This window comes from Larimichthys crocea, chromosome XXI, assembly GCF_000972845.2.
Source record: "Larimichthys crocea isolate SSNF chromosome XXI, L_crocea_2.0, whole genome shotgun sequence".
In the NCBI taxonomy this organism is placed as follows: Eukaryota; Metazoa; Chordata; class Actinopteri; family Sciaenidae; genus Larimichthys; species Larimichthys crocea.
In genome coordinates, this window is record NC_040031.1 from 20602403 (window position 1) to 20620262 (window position 17860).

Below are 17860 nucleotides of genomic sequence, written 5' to 3' on the forward strand. Positions count from 1 at the left end.
AGGTTTCTGAAAGAAGATTTTTTTTTTCTGACTAGACAGTTATGTGTGTTATTGTTGCCATGACACAACCATGACGCAGCAGCCCCTCAGACAACAAGAAATGTTTTGGCTTTTTCAAGTGATGGAGCCTTGTGAGTGTGAGACGAATGATGAAACGACAGAGCTGCTTGTCTGCACTCTGATGCTCATTATGATCCACAGAGATCAGGACCTCCAAGTGGGACTTATTAGCGTGTGTGTGTGTGTCTGTGCGTATGTGTGACATCACATCAAACTATGCATGTTCAAATAATCACTCCACAATTATTCCAGGATATAATTGCAGCAAACTGGCTGATGTGACTTTGGTAACAACATTGTGAAACCAGAACGTTTGTATGCACACATCTCCTCTTGCTGACATATTAATTAAGCCCCTTCCTTAAGTCACATGATGACAGCACAGCTATCTCTATGATAACGGAGAAAACGTCTGATCGAGTGAGATGCATGTTTTACAGGAAGTCGGTCAGTGTTTGCAGTGCTGAGAGAAAGGTCTATTTAAAGAGTATTTATTGGCAGGAAGGGAATGTAATATTCATTAGTATGTTTTCATTATGTTGAACCGCCATTTTTCTACAGTATCCCAGAACAGACAAACCAAACCACCTGATCTAAATATGGACTTTTGCTTTAAATGTGAATTTGGCACAGTTTCATTAAATCCTACACACTGGACCTTTAATGAATGTCTATTAAATTATTCATTGCCTCTGCATTCAAAAACTACAGATCTACTGAAGCTCATTAAATCAGTGATGTACCTGTTCATGAGACACCTGTCACTGTTTTCTCACATATCCTGTTGTACTAATGGTTTCTATTTGGCTGTACATGACAGTTTCTCTTTCTTTTACTTCTCCACACAAGTTATTGTCACAAGAGCTTTACATCACAGTTGTGCTGCATGAGGAGAGCAAAGGCAGGCATTACTCCTCCAGATGGCAGCAGAGTCATAAAGCATGAAGTCAGAAACATGAGAGCTGATCATCAGTGACTGAAGACTTTTTTGGGGGGGACCTTTCAGTAAAAGACATCAGCTTTGTGTTTTTATGTTTTAAATGTATGTCAACAGACATTTATGTTACAGACAAATTATTCTTTTGGTTAGTGTCAGTGGTGATCTTTCTCAGTAAGATGAAAGTTGTCACCATTAATCAGGCTGTTAAAACCGACTGTTTCTTCAGGTCTAAGAAAAATAGGCATTTATTAGGAAAAATTAAGGCTCTATTATTAGAATTATGGAAAATGTAGGACCCAGTATTTTTAAAGCTTGATACTAGAAACCAAAAGTCAGGACATCTTCATCTTGATAATTTAGTTTTTAACCCCTTCTTTCCTCATGCAGCTTTCTTCAAAATACTGTAAGTAAATAGATTTTTATAGGTTCTGTAGCAAGGAGATAGCAGGTCAGCAGTATTTGACACACATGTGGTACATATCATCTTAAAGATTATTTTGATATGCAGGTCAGCACTGTGTGTCATCAAGTTCTAGTCATAAATCTGGAATAAACATTGTGTTTTATTTACTTCAATATTGAAAGTTTTGAGTGTATTATGAATGAAGACTATGATGTCCATTCACACGCTTTATTATGTCTCATACATTGTTGCACCACTAGAAAATTGCAACAACAAAAAAAACATCAAAAATGAAATAAAATATAACATCAAGACACTGAAAGACACCATAGAAAAATGTATACTTTGATTTGATGTCTTTCTGTAATTAATGTTTTTTTTTTTTTTTGGAAACTGGATGGTTCTCTTCTGGAAATTGCTCAAAAACCACCTTATTGACAATATATACCAGAGACCTATTCATCCTCAGAATGGTCTGTAATTTGTGGTTGTAGTTCATGAGGTTGTTATTATAGTAGAGGTCACAGTAGGTCATTTTTTAAAGAGAGATCAAATTTCAGAAAATTGTCTCACTACAATGAAATAGCTCCTATGGGAACCAACATCATCATATACATGAATACAGTCAGGCTCATTGAATTGATGTGAAGTGTCTGAGCTTTCCAGCACTACCCAATTTATTCTCTTTAGAGACCCCGGTATGCAGAAACACTAAGCGGAAGATCTTTGTTTGTGTGGGATTATCATACAATTGACTTTAAAACTTGTGGGGTTCCTAAGAACCAGTTTTCATTTAGATATATTGAGGTGATAGTTGAAGGGACCCCTGTGAGAATGAACATGCTGATGCCCATGTGGAGTGGAAGATGTTTTAAGAAGTTTTACTGTTGCTTCACAGCAAGAAAGTTCTGGGGCCTTTCTGTGTGGAGTTTTAATGTTCTCCTCATGTATGCGTGGGTTTTCTCTGGGTACTCAGGCTTCTTCTCACAGTCCAAAGACCTGCAGGCTTAATAGGTTAATTTGCCAGTAGGTGTGAATCTGTGCATGAATTGATTTTGTCTCTTTGTGCCCTGTGATGAACTGGCGACTTGTACAAGGTGTACCTGCCTCTCACCTAATGTCAACTGGGATCGGCTCCAATGACATGCAGCCCTGATAAATATAAACAATTATGGGAGATGAGTGACTGTTAAATCTTAATATCCTTTAAAGACCTAATGTTTGGACTGCTGGAAGCAAAACTGTGTAACTTTTCTACCATTAAATAACAGATTTTGATGTTACACTGACTCATAATCAGGTGAACTGTGCCTCTGTCAGTCCCACTCTGTACACCGGCTTCTGCAGTACAGTAAGAGAAGTACGTAATGCTTCACAGCACTAAATCACACAGATTTTTAGACCCGGGTATAGGGAGACAGCTGACAGGGAGTGGAGCCAATGTCATGCCAGAACTGAGGCTGAGCAAGCCAGCACTGTACCTGGGCTCAGCAGCCTCTATGGTCCTAATGACAGAGGCAAAGAGACCAAAGAGGAAGCTGACGGAGGAAGTTAAGAACAGAAAACAAGAGAGTGATTGAGCAAGAAGCTGCAGGCAAGAGTAAATATGGGGCTGATTTAGTCGTTGGTTAGAGCTTTGTGAAATAAATGGCTGAAAGACAGACAGCGAGATGAGCTTCTTCCTGTTGGACTAGTAAGTAATATTAGCTGGCTGCTATGTGTTGTGGTGTTGCACTTGTTTTGATGTTAGCAAAGAGTTTTTGATCATCAGTACACGTGTACAGCTGTCCATATTTATGGTACTGGTATAGCACTGGGCACGCTAAATCGCATTTTTTTTACTCAATTTCTTTGCAGCGTTGCTCCAAATGCAGAGAACGGAAAGTATTTTGACCACTGCACAGCAAAGTTTTACCAAATAACATATAATATGGCCATGCTCGATTTATGCAACGCAAAACAAATTGTAAAAGTAATATGTTATGGTCGTCTTCATTGATGTTATTATTTTAAATTGTTATACAAACTTATCAGATTTTTTATTTTTAGATTTTTATTGTATCAGACAAAAGATTTTTTTTTTCATTCTGAGCAGCAGTAAGTAAAGTAAAATGACCTCTTCACTTTCCAGATATTATTTTCATAAGTATAGCTCTGTGACTCGACTCTAATAATGCTGCGTGCAACACTTAAACTGGGGCAAATTTATCACTAATATCACTGCCAGTACTTGACCAGAGTCCATGTGGCCCAAATCCCAACTGGGCCTGAACACAGTGATGAATTATAGCCAGCCTTTGATGACTCATCAGAAGAGATTAAAATTTCATGTTTGCTCCAGGCCAGAACAGTAGAAGTCTGTGTGTCATCAACATTAGCCTATTACAACATGATGAAGTATATAATTACTGTATGCACGCAAAAAAAAGAAACTTGCATTGTGACTTTGAAGTCTCTTTCTGTTACATATTTTCTGAATCTTCACAGCTTTGTTGACTGAATGCACCAGTAAATTTCATAAAATGCAGGGCTGCTTTGTGTGTGGCCCATCTCCATTCAAACAGCTGCTCCGGCTCCAACTAGATGACCTCATTTCCCTGCAGCCTTAGGGCTTTGCTTCCTATAGTGAAGAGGAAAGAGCTTCAGTGTTAGTTTTTTTTTTTATTCCTCTCGTACATAAGAGTGGTTGATTCAACTTCTGAATAAGCGCTTTCACTCAAATATGTTTTTTAGGACTTAAAGTGTGAGACTGTTTCGCTAAGTCAGGACAGAGATAGAGGAAGTTATCAAATGTGCAAATAAGAAGAAAATTAATGGCAACATAGTTTTGTCTGAAAGGGAAGTATGTGTGTGTGCGTGGTGGCTTTTATCCCTCATGGTACTGTACAATAATATACAAGACATGCCCTGCAGCAGTGCATCCTTTATGGTTTCTGTCTGTCCTCCTTTCAACTCTGAACACTTCACAGCCCTTGAATGCGGTGAGGTCAGCTTGTGTGTAACTCCCCAGAAACAACATATTCCATCTGACACGATAAAACAAAGGATGAAGCCTTTGATGCAACTAAGACCTTTAACTAGCCCATTCACATATGCAGACACTAATTCAGTGCCTGTACGAAGAAGACTTTGTATGACGTTAACAAAGCAATCGCCAGTAGCCACCAAGTGACTGTACGACTCTCATCAATTATACATACAGTGCCGAGCTTAAAAAACCCACACAAACCATCACCTAGAGGAAGTATCATGAAAACAGCTCTCGACTTGTGTTTGGGCATTTTACTTGAATTCATAAGAACCACATATACTCTATATACTATATATACCACCATGTGATACATACATGGTCTTATTCTTTAATGAAATGCAAATTTAGTATCTCTTTTAAATATTCTGTATAAAATATCCAGCTTCTACTTCTTGGTTATCTAAACACTGACTGTTTCAGCAGAATGAGGTGACATTACATTTAACTGGAAGCACCAAAATACGTTTAGGCGTGGATTCCTGGTGGAGGCTGAGGCGGGCTGAGGCAGGCTGAAGAGGTTGCATAAACATGAGCAGTATCAATCTTCTCTTCTAACTCTCTGCAAAAAAGTAAATAAATGTGTTTAACTGTTTAAATACTTTACCGATCATGTTACCAGATACTAGACAATTAAACTGTAATTAAAAATTAATCTGTGTTATCATACATCTTGTGGGTGAGTAATACTGCAAACAATCATTTGGTTTTTAAATATTTAGGATTTCTACAAATAATGCCAGAAGGTCTCAGAAACTGGAAAAAGGAGCTTCTCTTCAAGGAGACAGGAAACCAAACACACACACATGTAGTGGAAACACAAAGTCAAAGCCTCGTATTGATTTGTGTTCATGACAAATGGTCAAACAGCAGACGTGAAGCTCACGGCCATGGATGATGCACCAGTACAGTTTTCTATGACATAAGAGCCCCAATGTCGTGTTAATAAAATGATAATATACTGTAAAATGTATGATATTCAATCACAGTGATTACAAATAATATAAAACATGCAGAAGTTTACAACAGTTTACATTACATCCAAGCAAATCAGCTAACAGACCGATGTTGATGTGATCAGTGCGTCATAAGTCTGGACCAGGACGAGCCCAATAAATCATGTCATATTTTCTCATCTCAAATCATGTTTACATGCCCGACTCGTGCCTGTTTGATAGAGCTCTCCTAGTTTCATTTGCAATATTGTTTAGCGGAGAAGGACCATTATTCTTTGTGGTAATTCCATCAAAGTAAGGTCATCCACCAACTGGGACAGACTGCGTCACAGGTTTGGCTAAAAGGTCAAAACAACAGAGTCTTAAAGGTTAACGTCCTGCAGCAACAGAATAGCAGTACGACCCTCTTCTCTTGTCCTCTTTTTAACAGTGCTTTACCATTTTATTTCATGCCACAGCCACTCAAAGTTCTCCACACATGATCGCCTACAGCTGTGTAACACAGGAGAATATGATGCATTTTTGCTGGAGAGGCCAGTACTGAAACAAACATCTGTCTCTGTCTCCGTCTGTCTCTTGCTTATTCAAATTGTGACTCTAGCTTACGGGATACAACCCCACAGTCACTAATAGCCCCCATAAACCCCTCCCTGCTCTGTCTGTCAGTCTCTCTAACACACAAACACTCTCACTCCTTCTTGTCAGAGGAGGAGCGACATTATCATACGGTTACTCTCTGCCTCTGTCTGCTCCAGTGTGTCGCCAGAGGTGAGAGTAACATGGACCAAACTAAAACAGCTCATCCATGTCCCTCCCTGCAGACAAGGTAAGATGACATTTCTCTACAGATCTACCAAACTGCTGCAGGTAAGGACACTTTTCTTTCAGAAAATTAACTTATGGACCAGCTGCTTGGCACACATTTTAATATCTGTTAGGTAAGGTATTAGAAAATCTTGTTTCTGTATTTGTTTTTTACACTAATTTGATAAGCATGTAGAGCTTTCTTGTGCAGTAAAGTAGAAAAGTTTGATTTATTCAATCAAATATACAAATATGACAAAAATCCACACTAGGAAGATTTAAATAATTTATTATTATGGGGACTTGAAAATGTTGCTCTCAGACGCACCAAAATTCCAGGAACGTATATATAACGTGATATCTTATTGATTTATTATATATTGATTGAAATTTTACCTTCCAAATGCAGTTTCAGCTTCCTGAGGATGTTTCTTTTTATTGAAAGAGTAGACCAGGGTTTTTATTGTTCCCCTAAGGCCTTTCTACAAATGTTTATCTTAATTTCTGTTTTAAACTGAAAGGTTTCAATCAGCCACTGGCATCAGATCCCGAGTCTGGATTCCCCAGTTTCCCTGCTCCCGAGGAATCCCCCTGGTTACTCTATGTTTGTGTTTAAGGAGGAAATTAGATTTCCTAAGAGGCAACTCCTCCCTGAAAACTGTAGACATACAAGATGAAATCAAGTTATGTTTTTTAATCTTTCCTCCTACTCCTGAACTCCCTCTATTGCTTTGCACATCTCCTTTACAACATCTGTTAGAGATGATTCTCATCTTTCCCCTCCCTTGTATGGTATCTTATTATTTCAGTTTTATTTTATAGTCCTTCGCTCCCGATCTCTCTTATATTTGTGCTTTTTTTTCTCTCCTCTGTAGTCTTTTGCTTTGGCTTGATTGCAATGACATTCAGTGGTTTTCTCTTCTATCTGTTACACTGCTATGCGAAGCCAAAGCTCAGGTTGATGTGAAATTTCCCACTCTTCAGATTCAGGACACACTTCTCTGAAATCTCAGCAAACTTATGTGGCAAATCTACTTATAGTAACTACTGCAAATATCTCTCATGCATACATATTGTATTTTTACGTGCTTTGCAGTTGTTGGTCGAGTTCAAATAACATCTGTACAAACATCCAAACAGATTTCCAGTTCGTGTACAGTCAACAATAAAACACATTTATGAGGTAAAAATCTTTTTTGTAGTGAAATAATTAAAAACTACAACACTTTGATCCCTCTAGTCATTAAATCTTCCTTTTGATGAAACTGTGTGCTCCTGTGTTTCCACACCGGTTCTTGTCTCTGCAAACAAGCCTTTTGTTTCACCATCTCATCTGTCGGTGAATCTGCAGCCAACCGGTGTATCCCTCATGATATCAAAGACAGTACAGATTTTTTTAAAGCCAAGCTCATCCTGCCAGATGAATACTACTATATCCTAGCAGCATATTACCGGTACAGCTGTTGCAGGCAGCATCTGCTGGATCTAATTACTATGTTTCTGGGCCTGTCAAAGAAATACTGTTTGCCTCTGTGACTCTCTCCAGTAGCCCTGTATAACAATTAGGGAGGTCCAGTAATGTAGGTCTTATTAGTGTGAATGAAGGGAGGACGTGGGGACGGGTTTGTGAGCAGGCAGTTACATCAATCTCACATCACATGCAAACATCTTCACGCCAGCTTATTAGACAGCTCGTTAACATCTATGCATGTGGGAAAAGTCATTTGTACAGCACCTAACAATAATAAAAAGCCAGTTCAAAGTGCTTTACATAAGACATATAGGCATTAAGATAAAAATAAACCCAAGACTATATAGAAATACAGTATAAATAGGATTTAAGAGGTTTAAAACAGTAAAATAGAAGATTAAGATAAGATATTTTCAATAAATGTCTAACTGTCTAAGTATTTTTAAGTTTAAGTTAAGTTTTTGGTAGAATATCTCACAAATTATGTTTTCATTCATGTATAATGACCTAAAAGTAAGAAGAAAAACATGTTTTTTTTGTCACTTTTGAATAAGCATTTTATATCTACAGACGGAGTCGACCATGTTGAACCGTCATGTCCCTACAGGAACCCGGAGTGGACAAAGTAAACACTGGTTTGATACAGGGCCTTGTGAATTTTTGTGAGTTTATGGAGAGGTGAGGGCTATTCAGTTGGCTGTAATCTGCATCTTCACTGCTATGTGCCACTAAATCATACACACTAGACCTTTATTAAAATGCAGGGGCAAACAGAAAAGTCTTGATTTAAAACAGCTGAGCGCTGGAGCAGATCTCAGGTTTCCTAGGAGTTTGTTCCAGATATGTGGTGAATCAAAAACTGAACGTTGTTTCTCTGTGTTTAGTTTTGACTGATCCCAGACCATCTGAGAGGAAATCTCTCAAAACTGGACTTTCTTGGCCTTAGACTCAGGCAGCAGCAATGAGCTCTGCCAAGTAGCTTAATAATTTGTTAAATGTTAAAACATTTTTTAAAAACTGTAGGTGAACTAACTATCAAGGCAGCAGGAGGAGGATTTTCAATGCTGCACAATTTCCTCCAAGGTTACGTGGTTGATTGGACTTATATCATTCTAATTGAATTACTTTTAAGTGGATGCAAGGACAGTACAGAGCCTCTACCTGATATGGAGTAAGTGGCAGCTTGAGTTTTGTCGGTGAAGACGGAGGATAGAGGATGTTCAGGTTTGTCAGAATAGAAACATATTGTCTGTAAGAAGTGCTGAACTGTCTGAAGATTGTGCTTGGTAATTAAATCATTATTAAAAAAGATTTGCCTGCCAAAGGCCTGACATTGAATAAAACTAAATTACAAAAGCATTCTTTCCCAATTAATTTTTGTCTTTGTGAAGACAGACTGCAGCTGACCAGTAATTGATTTCAAATTTAATAAATCTGCACATTTAGTTTGAGTACATTTTGTTCACTCTTCATTCTAAGTCCAGAATAATAGCCTGCTTCTGTGTATTGAGGGCCACCGTGCGAGGCAATAAGTCCATGTCTAATAAGAGAAAGAAATAGTGTCAGGACCCTGTCTGTCCAAGACTTCATCTCACTTTGTTAGAGATGTCCCTAAGAGAGGTTGGTGTTACATAATGTGCTGGTTGGGCTGGAGGTAGACATCATGGCAGTGATTACTTTATAGAAACTATAGTTGATCCCTGTCAGACTGCAGGTTTTGTTGCACCATGTACTCAGTGACATCTGCTGAACCTGTTGCTCACTCTGTTGGCAGTCGTTCACTAATATAAAAATCTGGGCTTCTAGTTTGTCCAGACAGTTAACCAATTCACAGACTTATGTTTCTGATAGCTGCATGTCCCACATCCAGAGTTACAGATTTCATCATTTCTTTATGGGGTTTTTCTCAATGTGTTCCACTTGAGACTTCTTAGTCTTTTTCTGTCAACTGGCAGACTTGACAATACTTATGAACTATTTATAAATTATTCCATTATGCCTGAATGTTTTATCAATTAGGTAAATATAAAAGTTATTATAAGCCAGGCTTAAAATGTGACACATGGGGGTCTCTGTTCTGTTTGTCTCTCGTTTATGGGGTCCTTGGGCTGAAAAAGGTTGAAGACCCCTGATTTATTTGCATTTTGCATTTTAGATGCATTTTCTTAATAAATATAATTAATATAACATCATTTTTGTTCACATTTGTTTTAATCTGCTTTAAATTGAACATGAATTAAATAACTGAATGATCACTGAATCAGCTAAATTAACTGAGCAGTTCATAATATTTTTTCTTATTGTGACATACTGTATATGTCACATTGGGTTTTCACCAGTATGTGTCACTTAGGGACACGATTTAAAGTCAAGAACAATGTTGAAAATAGAAGTTTCCAAAACATTTAAAGGGCGTGTGACAGCTGTGACAACCGTGGATTCTCATGGGTTAAAACTGAAAGTAGACAAGGAAGGCGTCTACAAAAAAAGTAATCAGTAATCAATCAAAAGCAGGATCGGCGTATGGACTTCATTTATAAGTAAGGGTAAGTTTTTTATTTATGTTTGTTTGTTTTTTAAATGAGATGAGATATATAACATAACCCGTTAACTGCTGCTGATCAAATGGTGAATAATCTACTCTGCTGGGTTCATACAGTACATTTGTAAATCTGATTCTGATGGAGTCAGTGCCTCATCAGACATGAACCTCACCGCACGTCACTGGTTCAAACATTACGCGTCTTTCAGCCTTTTATTTCACAAAGCTCTCGCCAACAATTAAAAGTCAGTTCCATTGGATTGAAGATTTACTCGTGTCCGGTGGCTTCTTGCTCAGCCAAACTCTCTTTTTCTATTTTTTTTAGCTTCCCAGAAGAGCCTTATGTACTTTTCAGTTGTATCATACCTGTTGTACAAAGTCCAAAAACAGGCGTACGTAACGCAATGAAAGGCCTGATTACGCGTCAATGTAGCATCAAATGATTTAAAATCTATTATTTTATGGAACATAATATTTGCTTTATATTTTTATATGGACAGATCAAATTGGGCCCAGCTGTTGTCTTGCAACTGTTTTCAATCTTGTAGTTCAATACTAGTACTAGCACAATATTTACTTCTGGTGATTTGTACATGCATACAAGTCTGCATACAGTATGCAGTGCAGTTCACTATTTGATGCGACATTAAAAGCCACAATAAAAATGTGCTAAAGGCCATTTTTTACAGTATTGATGTATTTTTATTGTAAAATTTCAAAATGGATAATTGTCTTAACATTAATGAACGATTTAAAAGAAGAAAAGTGAACGAAAGATATATTACATATTCAATCATAATAAATTAATCATCCTCTCAAAACAATGAAAACAGCAGATTTTTTTAAAATTAGCTGCACATATGTCAACAATATTTTTTGGGGCCCCTGTCAGTCCTGGGCCCTTGGAATTATCCTAACTTTTCCCCCATATACAGCGCCCCTGCACACACACACGGCATCTCTTTCTCGTCTGTGACAGAAAATGCCCAGAATGGGTCTCTGATGAGTAAGTGATAGAGTTAGAGATGCTGTAATGAAGTTTCATCTGACTGTAAGAGCAGGAAGGAAACATCTCTCAGGTACAGTATGATGTTATCATGTGGCCTAATGGAGTCACTTACAGGGTTTTAGCAGTATGCAACAACCCTTGTGGTCTCAACTAAGTGTCTTAACATTGATTTTCTGATCACAATATATCAGTTAATCATATGCTGTGCATATTGCAGGTCTATTACTGATGTTTCTTGTTGTTTTTTAACATAATTGTGACTGTAATGATGTCTTGCTTTAATTGTGATGTCTGTTTTCTTTCCTGGGGCTATTTTAACTCATTAAAAGCACAAAACAGGTAGCTCCATCTGCACAGCACATATGTTGTTAGTAGACAATTTTATCCAAACCATCTAACAGCACTATGAATGCCTGGGTTTTTAGCGTGCGTGTCAGACTTTCATAACTCACAGAACAGGTATCTCCAGTTTTTTACTCACTCCGATGGCTTCTGCAGATAAATCATCTTTAGCCTCTTAGATCTTGACATTAAAACCCAATCTTCTATTAAAGTTTATTTGCACGTCTGTCTCAAAGAGCAAACATGCAAGAACACAGAGACACGTCCATGCACACGGATTTGATAGCTTCCCAAATGAAAATCCAATTTTCAAACCGGGCAGTACCTATTTCATATCAAGGGGATGGGAGATGCTGTTAGGAAATGACGCCTGCAGGATCAAGATAACAAATTGACATTTTTGAATTGGCTCTCAGGCTCAGATTAGATACTCTCAAAGGGCATTTTGTGACTTTCAAGGCCAAATGGGAAATGTAAATGAACTCTCTAGAAGTGTAGGTGACCTCGTTACATGCTCCTGTTCAACCTGTCAGGTCAGATTTGATCAGACTTTCAGGTCACTTAAGATGTGGCTAAAGAGAGAAGCTCAAGATTTGTACAGGTATAAAAATAACTCAATCCAAGTGTCAGTGCAAAATGGTTTAAAAATCACTTTATATTCAGCCATTTAATCACATCTACAAGATTGTCAGTACATGTCATCTTTGAACCAGGGTTGTATAACAGTTAATTTACAGATATAAAATAACACCTACTGTGCAGATTTTAACTCCAGCCGAGTTTCAACATGTTATTCCTGATATAAGTATGTGGGACACTGCTGTATGTTTTTAAACACAGCTACTGAAACCTTTATTTACTCACCTGTCCATCTTTCACATCTAGGCCGACCTGTTAAGCTTAAAAATACTCGCAACACCTGCCAAGTGCTGACAGGCTGACAGTTAGGTGTTTGTGATGCATCTGTAACAGTGCAGACAGATGAATGCATCCAAAACAGGAGAGAGTTGACACTGTAAAAAAAAAAAAAGATTGATAATTAACTATGTGTTTACAGATATGATTTGAGCCTGAAGCACCTGTGAAGAGGACATCCAAAAGGCAGACAGTATGGAGACTCTGAATTCATCCCACGCTGCCAACACCAGCGGTGATAATGCCAGCCTCTTCTCTCAAAGTCCGTACACAACTGTGGAGATTGTACTCATCATCCTGGTGGCTGGATCTCTGAGTCTGATCACTGTCGTTGGAAACATCCTGGTCATGCTCTCTATAAAGGTTTGGGGTTTTCTTGTGTCATCATTTTTGATTAATGAGTTTCAAAAATCCATGTCTGGACATCTTGGAACGCACACCCAGACTTAGAGATAAGAATACGGCATGTGCAACCCTGTGCAGACTGGTAATCTAATAGAAATGAGAAGAGGCACATCACATTGTAGAAAAAAAGATTAGCATCTGACAGACTGTTCCGTGTTGTTTCTCTAAAGGTAAACAGGAACCTGCAGACCGTCAACAACTACTTCCTGTTCAGCCTGGCCTGTGCAGACCTCATTATTGGCATCTGCTCCATGAACCTTTACACTGTCTACATTGTGATTGGCTACTGGCCCCTAGGAGCCATCGTGTGTGACCTATGGTTGGCCGTTGATTACGTTGTCAGCAACGCCTCAGTCATGAACCTTCTCATCATTAGTTTTGACCGTTACTTCTGTGTCACCAAGCCTCTCAGCTACCCAGCACGCCGCAGCACCAAGATGGCGGGCCTGATGATTGCTGCGGCCTGGGTGTTGTCCTTCATCCTCTGGGCTCCAGCAATTTTGTTCTGGCAGTTCATTGTAGGCGGGAGATCCGTGCCACCAGATGAGTGCTACATCCAGTTCTTCTCAAATGCAGCAGTGACATTTGGGACAGCCATAGCAGCTTTTTACCTACCAGTGGCCATCATGATCCACCTCTACTGGCGCATCTCCAAGGCCAGTCGCAGCCGAGTCAGAAGGGACAGCAGGAAGACTTCAGGAACCAGTCTGGGAGAAGGTCCCTGTCACAGCCAGGAGGATGGATGTGAGACCCAGAACACCTGCATCCCATCAAGAGACGCTCAGGAGGAGGCTGGACACGAGAAGGAGACAGAGCAGCAGAATGGAGGCGGACCCTGCATGGAAGAAAGTCTGGATCAGGTGGACTCCACGGCAGATGGCATCCATGCTTCGACATCTAAAGACATCGCGGTCCCTACGACATCACAGAAAGGCTCAGACGGTGTGAAAAAGACAAATCGAACACAGCCGCCTTCTCCGGAGAACTCCACCGCTGATAGACAGAGTTTGGCCACAAGGACTCTGTTGAAGGTAAATCTGATTGCTTGTACATTTGGCCACATTTACAGCTATCAATATTTCAATGCCATGGCTCTATGGCAATATCAGTCGGCCCACCAATTTAGTCCAGACTGAAATATTTTATTTATTGGATGGATTGTCACAAAATGTTTTAACTTCTGACCACCCTGAGGTAGAGGTTTGAAAGTCTCAACATCTCTATATTGGATTGCCAAAAAGTTTAACTCGTCCAATACTTGAGGTTATTTCTGCAAAACTAAGGACATTATTTGACGCATTATTTGTACTATTCTTTAACCAAAACTGTGCAGAGAGTTAATATTATGGCTATTATGGACCAGGCGTTCCATGTGCACTGCAGCCGCTGGAGCTAATTGCGGCTGTTCTAGTCAATGTTTGAAACTCCACCAGAAGTAGCTCTCCGCTCTGCTCCAATGAAAATACTGTTCTATTTTTGACAAAAGCAGCCTGCGTCAATCTGCATAGAGCAGCTCAAACGGCATAGAGAATTTACAAAATAAAACACTGTGTGCAAACTGCTAAATGAGAAAACAGCCAAAAGGGAAACTATTTAACTTCAGAGCACATTTACTTACATCTGAGCAAGTTAGCAAAGTCTGGCGGTGGTTATTGTTGTGGTTAGGTTTGAATTTGCTTTGGGAACGGATCAAAACAGTGTGTTGCTGCTGCGACGGGACAGAGACTTAAGTTGAGGTTAGACTTATATTCGGCAGGTGTCCAGAAACACGAATTGAAAATGAAAGCCAATGTTTCTCCATGTCTGCTATATAAATGCAATGTACTCTTCTCTGAATCTCTGCTCTGATTTTCCAGGTAACAAAGCAGAGCGCTGTAGCAAAGTGGAAAAAGAAAGGCATTTCTTCCAGGGAGAAAAAGGTGACACGCACCATCATGGCCATCCTGGTTGCTTTTGTTGCCACATGGACTCCGTACAATGTGATGGTCTTGATCAACACCTTCTGTTCAGCCTGCATCCCAAACTCTCTCTGGACCATCGGCTACTGGCTCTGCTACATCAACAGCACCATCAACCCGGCATGCTACGCCCTCTGCAACGCCACCTTCAAAAACACCTTCAAGCACCTGCTGCTGTGTCAGTACAAGAACATACGTACAGCACGATGAAGGCGAAACACTGACTCAAAATAATGTGATAAATCTTGTAAAGTGAGATAAATATAGACTAGGTGTGTTTTTATTGTGCTCTTACTCCATTTCTTTTTCAATGGTTGAGCTTATTTCCATTGAAAATATCCTGGTGAAATTATAAACCACACATTTAAAGGCAGATATTGAATATAATGTACATAATTATGTTTTCATTAGTGTATAATCACCTGAAAATAAATAAAATGAGCCATTTATAGCTTCAGACACCATTTATAGTAATTGGCACAGGGGGTGTGGTTGTGTGTTTTCAAACCATCCATCTATTTTATTCTGGTTATCCAGGGTCGGGTTGCAGTGACAGCGGGTTTAGCAGGGCGATTCAGACATCCCTCACCCCAGTAACACATTACAGGTCCTTCTGTGTGATCTTGAGGCGTTCCCAGGTTAGATGAGCTGTATAATCCCTCTAGTGAGTTCTGGGTCTCCTACAGTTGGACGTGCCTGCAACACCTCCAAACAAAGGTGCCCATTCGGATGTCCTAATCAGATGCCTGAACCACATCAGCTCCTTTTGATGTGAAGGCTCTACTCCGAGCTCCTAACCCTATAAGTCAGAGGAAGCTCTTTTTGGCCGCTTGTATCCACGATCTCATTCTCATTCAGTCACTACCCAAAGCTCATGACCACAGGTGAGGGTTGGGAAGTTAGATGGACTGGAAAATTGAGAGCTTTGCCTTCCATCTTCCAGTGAACAAAATAAATAAGGATGTGTGGTTTCACCTTATTTTACCTCCCTTCACTCGGTGGCAGGATTCTGACAAAGAAAGTGAGTACGGCTCGGATATTTTCTGTTGAGCACTTTGTTTGGTCACATAATGACAAGTTAAGTTTTGTTTGTTATTCTCTAATTTAATAAGCGTCCAGTATGACTGAATTATTTTTTGTTTGTTTGTTTTGAATGCGTCACAGAAAGAATCCTACTTAGCTACTTCTGAGTCTGTTCTGTTTCTACAGTGACCCAGAATGGACAAACTAAACGCTGGTTCTAGATTTGGTTTTTATATGTTTGTGGCAACCGTAGTGTCTTCTACACGCTCATCAGTAACTACACTGCTAGATGATACTAAATCCTACACATTGGACCTTTAACTTTTAACCTAATAATTAAAAAAATACACGGCATTGTATAATCCTCCAGACGATGTATTCTGTTGGAAATGCAGTTTATTGTGAAAGATTTAACTGTCAGTTTTACTTTTTTCCTCTTTGCTCCTCCTAGTGCAGTATGTTCTTTAATATGCAACCTGTTTTTAACTCCCAACAGTATAATTGTGGTAAATATCATGCTTATGTAGCCAAACAGTGATTTTAACTCTAGAATAAAAGTCTAGTATGAGAAGAAGATGATATACAATATAAAAAGACACTTTATTATACTCGATTATTGTCATTGCATAAAGCGCTATGGCTGACACTGAGCTGTGAAACAGGAAAAATATGCCAGACTGAGAAACACTTCTCTTGAAATTGAATAAGTGAAATAAAATAAATGAATATTAGCAGCTATGTGTGTGAATGTGTGTGCATGTTTCCTTTCCCTTTAGATTTACTCACATAAAGCAAATAACATCTGTAATCCATGTTGTTGTGAAATGAGTCCAAATGTGATATTTGTCCATATCTTCCCTTCTTTCTGCATATATTAATACATGTTTTCTAATCTGTAAATAAAAGCAATAATGGCAGAAATTTTGTTTGTTTGTTTTATACCTGTTATATATAATATGTGTGTATTCCAGTTCCTGCTGGGCTGCTGCCTGATGGGAGGAACTACACACTGCCGCACAAAAACATAAAGCCATGTGTGCACTGGAGGGAAACCAGAGGAGCAGGTCTGAAAAACAGAGCTGCGGTTCAGTTGCTAAATTACTGCTGAACTGAAAATGGTTGACAAAAGCTGATATCTGTTGGAAAGTGTGTCATCTCTACAGGAGCAAAATGTGAAATCTACACAGTTAGATTGAACCAAATGAAAGCAGGATACAAATATGATAATATATTTGTTTTGCTAAAGAATACAAGCTATGTTAATTCCTTTTCTGAACTGAAACTCACTACTTTTATTTCTTGTGTAACTAATCCTGATAAAGATTACTTCACAGTACAGTGAGTAAAGATGCAACATTGTGTAGGTTAGCACTCCCAGCTATACCACTTGTAAATATGCACAGTTCTACACATTTATTTGTTACAATTAATAATAATTAATTACATTACTTATGATAGAACTTTGCTAACAGCCAAACATCAAGTAAGCTCAACACACGGCATAGTAGCCAGCTAATATTACTTACTAGTCCAACAGCAAGAAGCCCAGCTCGATATCTTTCAACCTTCAACCAGCCCCAGATTTACTCTTGTCTAACAGCTTCTTGCTCAGTCACTCTCTCACTTACTCTTCTTACCTTCCTCTGACAACGTCACCTTCAGTCTCTTTTCCTCTGTCATTATGTCCATAGAGCGATAAAGATAGTTACATTGCCCACTTGTCCGCCTCTGGTTCCGGCACAACACCAGATCAGTGTTTGCCCACACCAGGCCTGAAAACCTCTTCCTGGTGGTCCAAAATGCCTGTGGCACAAACACCAACACTCCGCCAGTGGTCTGAGCTCACATTCTGGGCAGCCCAGCTAAACTATCTAACTATCTAACTAACTAGCAGCAGCTATAATTCACGGCAGTTTACTTTATTGTCCATCAGGAAACTCTGTAAACCATAGAGAGTTGATGTGGAGCAGCCAGAGGACATCAGAGGGAAAACCACAAAACATT

At 39.1% G+C, this 17860-nt stretch overlaps 1 protein-coding gene across 3 annotated transcripts; it reads left to right on the forward strand.

Annotated features, from left to right (window-relative positions):
- The first annotated feature begins 2970 nt into the window (after nucleotides 1-2970).
- Nucleotides 2971-15291, forward strand: LOC104940443 (muscarinic acetylcholine receptor M2). Of its 3 annotated transcripts, none has more exons than XM_027272549.1 (4): nucleotides 2971-3096; nucleotides 12613-12833; nucleotides 13046-13906; nucleotides 14732-15291. In XM_027272549.1, exons 2-4 carry the CDS (start codon nucleotides 12666-12668, stop codon nucleotides 15041-15043), a joined length of 1341 nt encoding a protein of 446 aa, XP_027128350.1. In that variant the 5' UTR covers nucleotides 2971-3096; nucleotides 12613-12665; the 3' UTR covers nucleotides 15044-15291. The 3 variants fall into 3 exon arrangements, with proteins under 3 accessions (XP_027128350.1, XP_019129166.1, XP_010755353.2); XM_019273621.2 differs by lacking the exon at nucleotides 2971-3096 and adding an exon at nucleotides 6075-6213; XM_010757051.3 differs by lacking the exon at nucleotides 2971-3096 and having other exon boundaries at nucleotides 11211-12833.
- The last annotated feature ends 2569 nt before the right edge of the window (nucleotides 15292-17860 follow it).

What these genes read in the sequence shown, in the direction of transcription:
- LOC104940443 (XM_027272549.1), top strand. Translation starts at nt 12,666, where the DNA reads ATGGAGACTCTGAATTCATCCCACGCTGCCAACACCAGCGGTGATAAT. An exon ending in TGGTCATGCTCTCTATAAAG is followed by an intron (nt 12,834 to 13,045) that starts GTTTGGGGTTTT and finishes GTTTCTCTAAAG; the next exon opens with GTAAACAGGAACCTGCAGAC. An exon ending in CCACAAGGACTCTGTTGAAG is followed by an intron (nt 13,907 to 14,731) that starts GTAAATCTGATT and finishes CTGATTTTCCAG; the next exon opens with GTAACAAAGCAGAGCGCTGT.